General features: G+C 37.4%; 1 protein-coding gene across 5 annotated transcripts in view; it reads left to right on the plus strand.

The window, feature by feature from the left end:
* Positions 1–9937, plus strand: part of GPSM2 (G protein signaling modulator 2) — a 30886-nt gene that overhangs the window by 17660 nt on the left and 3289 nt on the right. For 3 of the 5 annotated variants that reach the window (XM_074876700.1, XM_074876704.1, XM_074876701.1), the window contains 10 exons: positions 1647–1868; positions 2637–2772; positions 3259–3401; positions 3941–4064; positions 4347–4462; positions 5490–5645; positions 6404–6512; positions 6932–7061; positions 7641–7711; positions 9714–9890. In XM_074876700.1, the coding sequence (XP_074732801.1) occupies positions 1647–1868; positions 2637–2772; positions 3259–3401; positions 3941–4064; positions 4347–4462; positions 5490–5645; positions 6404–6512; positions 6932–7061; positions 7641–7711; positions 9714–9890 (1384 nt within the window). Of the gene's footprint in view, positions 1–8; positions 1157–1646; positions 1869–2636; positions 2773–3258; positions 3402–3940; positions 4065–4346; positions 4463–5489; positions 5646–6403; positions 6513–6931; positions 7062–7640; positions 7712–9713; positions 9891–9937 lie in introns of those variants that run through there. The other 2 variants (XM_074876702.1, XM_074876703.1) reach the window with 2 other exon arrangements.

Raw genomic sequence — 9937 nt, forward strand, 5'->3', positions numbered from 1 at the left:
TACTGTTTCGTGTTGGTATCTTATTTTACTTACGATACAAATTCTTCTAGTTCTCTTGAAAGTCAGTGGATTTTTCAAAAATACTTCCTTCTTGCTCAGATTTGAGTAGAATGTTGTATAACTGATTTTTTTTTCTAATTTAGAAAAATTAAGAAATGTAAACATTGCAGGTGTGTTAAATACTTTGTCACTATATCTTGTCAAAACAGCTGTCTTCTGGTGTTGCCATTAAAATAACTTTTGGACCAGCAAACATTTGATTGTTGCTATTACTGATCTGTGCATATGCAGGGAAACTATTGTGGGAATAGAATTCGAAATGGTTTATTCTTACAACCAGGTAAATATCAAATGATGATGTAATGAGGGTATCTTTAATTACATAAAATGTTCTGTTTTGGATTGTAAGCCCTTATACTTAGTGTGTAATCCATCTTGAAAAGAAATTCAAAACAATACACTCATTTACAAAGTTGATATCCACTTGGCAATATTAACACACACTTTTTAAACACGTACAGATATGTTTCTGAGTTTTAGAAAAAAATCTTCTAAAAGTAGAATGATGGCATTTTTGCGAGGTTTTTAAAATGCATGTATCTTGAAATTCAAGCTGGAGAACCATATTCAAGATCAAGACCCTGAAGTCGTCTTCCTTTTCATCCTCTCCCCTACCTCCTTCACATCTCAGAACTGGAAAGTAGGAAATGTTTGTATGTAATCGTTAACACTTACTGAAATGTTTCCTTTTGTACATCTGAATTCACAGTAGCAAAAATACATATGAAGGTTTTTTGGCAGCTGCAGTTCTCTAACATTTTTTTTCTGTTCGTTGTTCAAAACGTAATCTGCAAATTCTGCTATAAATTAATTCATTAATATCTTCTTTACAGTTTACAGTATTTTGTACCTGTATAACTTCACAATTATTTGCTCATAATAAATCAAAAATATTCCAGTGGCTTCTGGAATGATGGCATCTCAGTTAAGTAATGTCAGTTGACATACATTTTGTTGTTAATTCAGTCTGGATCTTTTTTTCTTTACACTCAGAATTTTCACAGCAGTGCCGCTATAGGAAATGATGAAGTGCCAAGGAGTATTGAATTACCTAAGAAAGAAATTTGGGAAAAATAGTCATGGTCTTCGATACACAGTAATACTTGAATTTTAATATTTGTTTTCCATATGATATTTTGCAGGTAACTATAGCATCAGCCTAAAAATAAAAGTGCTTATGTTTTTCAAAATCAGAATGTGCCAACAGTAGCTTGATTTTTAGGTTACTTTTCTGAAATTATCTAGATGGTGAAAACTCTGCAATTTTGAATCCTACAGGTGCTATATATGGACAAAGCAGTATTTGAATTTACTCCCTGAGACTTAAAAAGAAAGAAAGAAAAAAAAAAAAGTTGAAGCTATTTGTTCTAATATTGTGTTGGTTCATTGCTGTTGAAGTCGCAGTTTCCATTTCAGAGTTAGTTTCTGTAATACTGTAGTACCAAGCTCATTGCTTGTACTGTGGTGCTGACTCCCTGTCTTAAACAGAGAGACCCTCTGAGTAAAATAACCTTTTCAGAACTCAGGTTATTGGACAAAGTACTACATTTAGAATGACGGTTTTTCTTTTTACTTCAATTGTGCAGGATGGAGGCTTCCTGCCTAGAGCTGGCTTTGGAAGGTGAGCGCCTGTGTAAAGCAGGGGATTGCCGAGCTGGTGTATCTTTCTTTGAAGCAGCTGTTCAGGTTGGAACTGAAGATTTAAAAACACTCAGTGCTATTTACAGCCAGTTAGGCAATGCCTATTTCTACTTGCATGAATATGCAAAGGCCTTGGAATACCATCACCATGATTTAACTCTTGCAAGGTAATCTTGTATCTTCCTTTAACTGTGTTCATTGCATCCCATGCTTGTAGAGAGGAGCAGTTGACTTGTTCATTTGCCTACCAAACCCTGCTATTATTACTGGATAATAAGTGAGTGTGGTGATGGCAGAGGGCCAGGGGCTCCGGCAGGTGACTTGATTGCCCTTTAACCTGGGAGCTAGTACTCACCTGGCACCATAATCCTAGTACTGACGGAGGCCTCACCCTCACCGGGCTTGTGGATAATTAAGTGGCTTCTTTAAATCCACCCTTTCTTTACCCTTTCCTGTTTCTAAAACTCAGTCTTTCTGGTTCTCCAGAATGTTAAGGTGGCTCTCTTGTTCATTAGAACTCATTCATGTTTCTCTGTGTAAAACTCATTGTGAAATAATGACAGTCAGGTAAAATGCAGAAACAGTTAAACCTCCCTTTCCAATGTAGGGACTGTCTTTCTACATAATCATTAAGATTTTTGTCTTTATTCTCTTCATAAAAGAAGTGAATTATTTTTTCTAATGTTAAGTAGGTGATCAATACCATGAATACTAGCAGTTGTACAAATGGCACCAACAAAATTAAATGTCTGTAACCACAGATTGAACAATGTTTATGTGAGTGCATTTTAGATATCAAATGAACTGAATACATACGCGTTTACGTGGCGGTAATTTCTTTTCATAAATTCTTCTAATTGTCTACCATACATTGATCATCTGCTTGGTTTCAAACTATACACTATTTACTGGGTGCTTTATTTCTGCAATTTCAGGACAATTGGAGATCTACTGGGGGAAGCTAAAGCTAGTGGGAATCTGGGCAACACCTTAAAGGTACTTGGGAATTTTGAAGAAGCTATTGTTTGTTGTCAGAGACATCTGGATATTTCCAGAGAACTTAATGATAAGGTAAGAATTGCTTAGGAACCAGGAAGTAAACTGCTAATACATATTACTGAAGCCTGTTGTATTCGTAGCGAGTGTGCCACCTTTCAGAGGGAAGTAAATACTGAATGTTCAATTATTTCTTCTACACAGTAAGAATCTGTTAGTTGTAAGATAGTTGTTTGCACCTGGAAGACTACAGATCCAGATTAATAAATATTACCCTGTTTTGTGTTTGGTTTGGTTTTTTTTGTTAGTTTTTAATGATAATTGTCCTCAAGAATTATGATGTGTCTTGCACCTCAAAAGGAAGTAGGATGCAAAACAATTTGTTTGAGGGATGTGACTGGGTGGAAGTAAGGTGGATGATAAGAACATGTTCAGAATGGGCAGAGCACATGTTGACAACTAGTTAACAAGCTTTTTTTCCCATCTGTGGATTGTACTAATAGTTGTCACACAAGACTTTGAAGCATAAAATTTCAATGCCTTATTTTACTTTTGGTTTAGGTTGGAGAAGCAAGAGCACTGTATAATCTGGGAAATGTGTATCACTCTAAAGGGAAGAATGTAGCTAGTGCTGGGACTCATGATCCAGGGGAACTTCCAGATGATGTGAAAAATGCTTTACAAAAAGCTGCAAATTATTATGAGTAAGTAGTAGCTTTAAATGTTGGGGATTAAGAGGCCATGATCATCTAGTTCATTAGAATGTCGGGAGATTTGTGTGTTGTGAACTAACCTGTGGCACGCTCCTATTCAGAACAGTGGTACCTGTGAATTTTTTCCCTTTTAAACTGGAGAATGCGCTATTTTTTTGTTATGCCCTCATTTTTAGTGTACTTCTGATTACCTGGTAAGTCCTTCCCTTATGTTAGAATCCAGTATTACTCTTCAAACCAGACTGAGACAACAACAGGACCTCAGTATACTTGTACATAATGTAGCTCTGTAGCCAGATGTGAGCACACCAGCTTGAGTTAAGAATGCAGTTAAGTTTTGTATCTCACAGGAAATGTTTCCTACTCAGTGGAAGATTTATGGTTGCATAAAGGCCATTAAAATACGCTAAAGTAGAATACCTCTGCCTTTTTCGTCCTATAAATGGATTTTTTAAAAACTATTTAAATGACTGTGAGGAAAAAACCCACTTAAGTCACTCTTCTTTCCCTTCTCACTTCCCCCAAAACAGGGAAAACCTGACAATAGTAACAAAGCTGGGTGATAGAGCAGCACAAGGACGTGCCTTTGGAAATCTGGGAAACACACACTATCTTCTGGGCAACTTCAGGAGTGCAGTTTTAGCCCATGAACAGGTACAACAACGTGCTAGTAAGGAGTTCTGTTCTAGCAAAATATCACCAGTTGCTCCTGATCTTAAGTACCTGTATTGTGTTGGATCTTGTTGCAAGCTTTTTAATGCAGGTTTTAAATCTTAATGGCACAGCTTCAAGTTTGGCTTGTTCTTTTCAAGCATTGTTGGCCTAAAGAACAGGTATAGACACACGGTGGAAAGACTAAGCATGCATTTCTTTATACAAGTGTATGTTACAAATTACAAAAATGAGTCAATAACACAATTATTTCACATCTTAAAGCGTCTTCTAATTGCAAAAGAATTTGGTGATAGATCAGCGGAAAGAAGAGCATACAGCAATCTTGGAAACGCCTACATATTCCTGGGTGAATTTGAAACTGCTTCTGAATACTACAAGTTAGTTGACTGCTTATAATTTATACCTCTTCTTGTACAGTTTACTTCTGTTGTGCCTGGTACTTTAGCTCACTGTAGAATAGCCATCTCTTCAACATATACTTAGAAAAGAGCTGCATTTGTTTAGCAAAAATAACATTTTTCCCTAGTTGTTTAACTATTCTGGTTCTTCTATGGGAGGGGCAGCATTTATTTTTGTTAAACTTTTTTGTTATTTAAATAGATTCTTCTCAGCACTGTAGGTATCTTTCTGTTGATAGGCATTTATTCCCCTTTATTCTAGAACCAAGCATTACTGTCTTAGCTCTTACCAAGTTCTGGAATGATCTGAGTAACTTTAATACACCTGAGATGGGTAGTTGTCTTGGGTATACTCACTAACTGAGATAGGTGGTGCACGTCAACATGGTTGGACATATTTAGTCTGTATTTTCAATCATGACTCTCTTCTTGATCTCTGCACCACTAAAGAGTGGCTGCTGTAACTTGGGAAAATACCAGCTCGACAAAGACTGAGTACGGGTGTTACTAACATCTTACGTGGATTTCAGAGCTTACCTGTTCTTTTTGAAAAGGGAAAAAAGCCTCAATACTGAGCACATTGCTCTTAGCACTCAAATTCTTACCTAGCAGAGGTAGGCTCGCTTGGCGGTTATGGGTCTGTCTTGCTCATATTGATGGGGAATATACAGTATTTATTGTAATGCTGGTACTAAACTGTTTGAAGTGCATACTGTCAGGAAAACCGCTATAAATTATTGATGAAGCAATAAATTAAAATCAGAAGATGCTGTCTGAGGGATCAGTCTGCTTTCTAATATAAAGTAAATGGAAATACGTTGCAGTGGAGGGAAAACAGACACTTAAAATCTTGTGAGAGTTTACAAGATAGTAATTTATAGCAGCTAATTTGCCAGCCCAGTGTCCTAATTTGTTTGATTTGTATAATTGATTTTTAGTTGCACAAGTATACTTTTAAAAACTGTTCCTTACAGTGATTTCTGAGGTGACTAACCCCTTCTTGCAGGAGGACGTTACAGCTGGCTCGACAGCTTAAGGACAGAGCTGTGGAAGCACAGGCCTGCTACAGCCTTGGGAACACATACACTTTGCTTCAAGACTATGAAAAAGCAATTGATTATCATTTGAAACACCTTATGATTGCTCAGGAATTAAACGATAAGTAAGCCCTAAGAGATTGTTTCATGTATGTATGACACTGAAACCAAATCCCATTGCCTCTAACTTTGCTGTCATTGTTCTGTATATGACAGCTGAATGAATGTGAATTCCCTACAATGCTGGGCTCCAGTTTTCATATGGGGAAAAAAATACTCATGAAAGTATTGCAGGTAATGAGTCTGAGCTGAAAGAGGAATTGAATGATTGTACCTACTTCTGTCAGCACCTTCTTTGTAAATTAAGGAAAAGTAGATCTCTCTTTTCATTACTTCATTATAATAATTTTGCATACCTTCTACAAATTAGGAATATGGGAAGGGATGAGGAAATACAGTAGCAAGTAACACTTATTTTACAATCATGATTTCTAAGGCCTTTTTTATAACATTGGGTACAACTAAAATTTTTTTGCAACTTTTAAATGCACTTCTAACTCAATAGCAGAATATACGAAGAATAAGGCAGCATGCGATCTGAGGAAAAAGCAAAGTAGGTTGTAAAATGTTCCATGCTTGCAAAAGTGAGTGATGTGTTTGCTGTGAGCTTAAAAATTTTTTTATTAGGTTTGCTCATATTTATTGTTATACCCAGATCACACTCCTTTAAATACAATACTTAACATGTTGGTGCTGGAATGGTTTCTGATGATAGCCTTCATTTTTCTTGGCACAGCAGTCTTATTGTGGCAATACTATGAAAACCTGACCCCTAGTGTTCAGTGAGTAAAGGTATAATTGAAAATGTATTTATTTTTTGCAGAATCGGTGAAGGAAGAGCATGCTGGAGTTTAGGGAACGCATATACTGCTCTGGGAAATCATGACCAAGCTATGCATTTTGCAGAAAGGCACTTGGAGATTTCAAGAGAGGTACGATTATCACATTCCACCTGTGTTGCTGTTGGTTTTTCCTCTCACTAACGCAGCTATTTTGATGGAGGTGTGTCCACGCCTGTGATTTTTAATTCTGGAATGGATTTTGAATGACTTCTGAGATGGATGATTCCAAATTATTTCAGCCATGTCTCACTGCAACTAGTTCCTTAGTTCTTGTGCCACCTCCGATAACGTCAGCAGGGAACCCAATAGCCTAGCAGAGGTTATTTCAGGCTTTGGTTTGCACCTTTTAGTTGTTACATACTTCATTAAAAAGATGATTCTCTGTTTTCCACAAGGAAAACTTTTTCAGCCTTTTTCTCTCAGAAATCTAGGGGACAAGGTTTGCTTCATATTTGCATATGTGTGTATTTTGTTAAAGTAATAGAACTGCTTCGTTTATGTGGTTGCAGGTAGGCGATAGAAGTGGGGAACTCACTGCTAGGCTTAATCTCTCAGATCTGCAAATGGTTCTTGGATTAAGCTACAGTACAAACAACTCCATGATGTCAGAAAGCCATGTGGTAGATAACAGTTTGAATGGTACGTGCCCATTTCCGCAATACTTTCTAACAGTGAACTTCAAAAATAACCTGTTCTTTGCATTGTTCTCGGACTACAGATGGTTGAGTGTGCTGGCTTCCCCCTGCCCCAGCAGAAAAAGGTGTTCAGTTCCTCCTTTTCTGGAGGATTTACACTGTGAATCACAGGTTGCTGCTTAGTTTCTTCACGTGATGCTTCTAATTGTGTTGCGTGTCCCCCCCCCTTTTGTTTTTTTCCTTTTAATGATGTGGGAGATTTATCTATCTGCTGCCAAATTACGTCTTTCCTTTTTTTCTTCCTACCACCTTAACGACACTGGGGGTTACAGTAGGCCCAGTTCATTTGATGTTCCTCTGTTCAAAGATCCATGGTCCTTCTCTCATGTCCCATAAAAGCAACTTTACGTAGCTTAGATCAGTGTGGTTTTGAAGGCTGCTTTTACTAGTGATTATTTATTCTCTGCACTATTTTGGAACTCAGAACTGCTGTACCTTGGAACTTAGATGAATACAGCCACAGCTTTGGAAGTGACACCATAAATCTTCCTGATAAAAAGATGAACTTGATTCTTTCTTGAAGGTACCAGACCGAGAGTAGGACGTCGCCACAGTATGGAGAACATGGAACTTATGAAATTAACACCAGAAAAGGTTGGCACTTTCCTCTTTCTTTTCTGCCAGTGAAACTGCAATGAAATGTTTCTAAGGGTTTAACTTCAACAGTTACAAATAGTTGGAAGTTTTATACTTTTAAAAACTCTGAAGGAACGTAGAAGAATGCTGATGCATCATTTGCATCCCCTTTTGATTTTAGTTGATCATAAGAGTTAGGTAAAAGCAAGTTTTAACAATTCTAACAAATACTATTTTGTCATGTAGGTAACAGTCTACATCTTCTATATATGCTTCTAACGGCTTGTGGAAAGCTTGCTTTATTCCCCTCACAAATAAGAAAGAATTGGTGTCCTGTAGTGTGCATCAAAGGAATTCCTTGCATCTCCTTTTTAAAAGTGGTTTGAGGGTGCAGTGTGAAAGTGATTTGGAGTGAAATTCCTAAGCTTTAGCTCAGCTGTTCTGAACGTTTTTTCTTTGGTTACAGTAATTTTATAGGCACTTAAAATACATGTTGTGTTTTTCACTTTGGGATTTCAACCAACTTGCAAGCCGTTAGGAGTTTCAACATCCATCCTGAGTAAGGATGCAATTCCCAAAATGCTGAAACTGAGTCACAGATAGGTAAAGTAACTTCCCCCCAAGCTCAGAGAAATCTCTGGGAGTTGCTGATTAAAATCCTTGTGTCAATCTTTGAGAGATTTCCTTCAAATTCTGTCTGCCTTTAAATGCTGGGTTGGCAGTTCTACCTAAATGACTCCCATGGCAGACTGAAATTGCTATTTTTCCCTCCATAGCAAGATATCTCATTCCCATCTCCAAGTGATGCAAAGGCTGCCATCACATTTATCAATAGGAACTTAAATCTCAAAGCTTACATCTGGACAGTTGGTACAGCTGAAGTCAGCACTGATGCTCAGGAGCCTCTTTGTGTACTGATTATGAAAAGACCCTGGGTTTAGTGCAGGGTGATTTTCTCTGCAGGGAACCTCTAAGCTTTTGGCTAGTGTCAGCTGTATTTTCTTTTCTTACTCTCTGAATCTATCTGTGGTATCTTTACAAAGTACATAGCCTTGTAATAGTCTGTGCCCTAAATATACTAAAATGTTTCATATGGATTAACCTAGTATTGCAGCTTAGCTCTTAGGAAGGGCTTTTTTCAAGACACTTAGCAGATTCTAAAAATTCATTTCATAGATGTTGTTGATGTATAGAACAATGTATGACACTGGCAGTATGGTTTGATTGTGTGGGATGCCATCTTCTCGGCGTTGGAATCTGTGTGCTGATCTTAAATAAGGCAATCCGTTTGGGTAGGCAGTGTTGCTGAAAGATTTGTGACTCTGTTCACAATTTCTGATGTTGAATCAAGAAAAAAACAGGGTTTTATTTAGTTATTGTAAGAGTTTGCCAGCTGTAGATAAAGCTGTTGATTTTGTGGATGATTCTGTTTATTTTAAAAGAGAATTTAGGGAAAATCTGTCCATTCTGTTCTATAGTAAAAGGAGCTGATTAGTCCTCTTTGCTCTTGTGCTGGCATTCTTCTCCCTCTTCCTTTTCAATCTTTACTGGGAATTTTGTGTATATCAAGGACTTAGAGAACACTGGCGTTTATATAAGGGTTTGTTTTGCTCTAGTGCTTTGTAAAACTATGATTTTTTTTTTTTTTTCTTTCCAATTATAAGAATGTCAGGTGAAAAATGCCAGCTATGTCTGCATCTTAACATTCACATGAATTACATTCCCTGCACTGCAGTCAGCAAGGAAAACTATTTGACCACATTTTCATCAGTCAGGTGTCACACTACAGGTCAGTTATAAGACCGACCCATAACACTACTAACCTGCTTCAGGTAACGAGAGCTCAATCATCACATGTCAAGTAAGAGAACCAAAACCTAGGCCTTCACATCCTCATGGCTGTAAACTAAATAACATAAAAGCTCCTTCAATCTGGGGAGGAAAAGCAGCAGCAAGTAAGAGGTAACAGTACAGATAATTAAAATCAGAAGGCTTAATTTCATGACTCTTGTTTTCTTAGGTTCAGAACTGGAACAGTGAGATTCTTGCTAAACAGAAACCACTGGTTGCCAAACCTTCAGCAAAACTGCATTTTGTAAATCGTCTAAAAGGCAAAAAGTACAAAAACGGCACCACTTCCAAAGTTTTGCAGGATGCCAGTAATTCTATTGATCATCGACTTCCAAACTCTCAGAGGGTAGGTTTGGCGAGCTGTGGAGATCATAGCCTTTACTAATCTTTGTC

Source organism: Strix uralensis, chromosome 8 (genome assembly GCF_047716275.1).
Source record: "Strix uralensis isolate ZFMK-TIS-50842 chromosome 8, bStrUra1, whole genome shotgun sequence".
NCBI classification, from domain to species: domain Eukaryota; kingdom Metazoa; phylum Chordata; class Aves; order Strigiformes; family Strigidae; genus Strix; species Strix uralensis.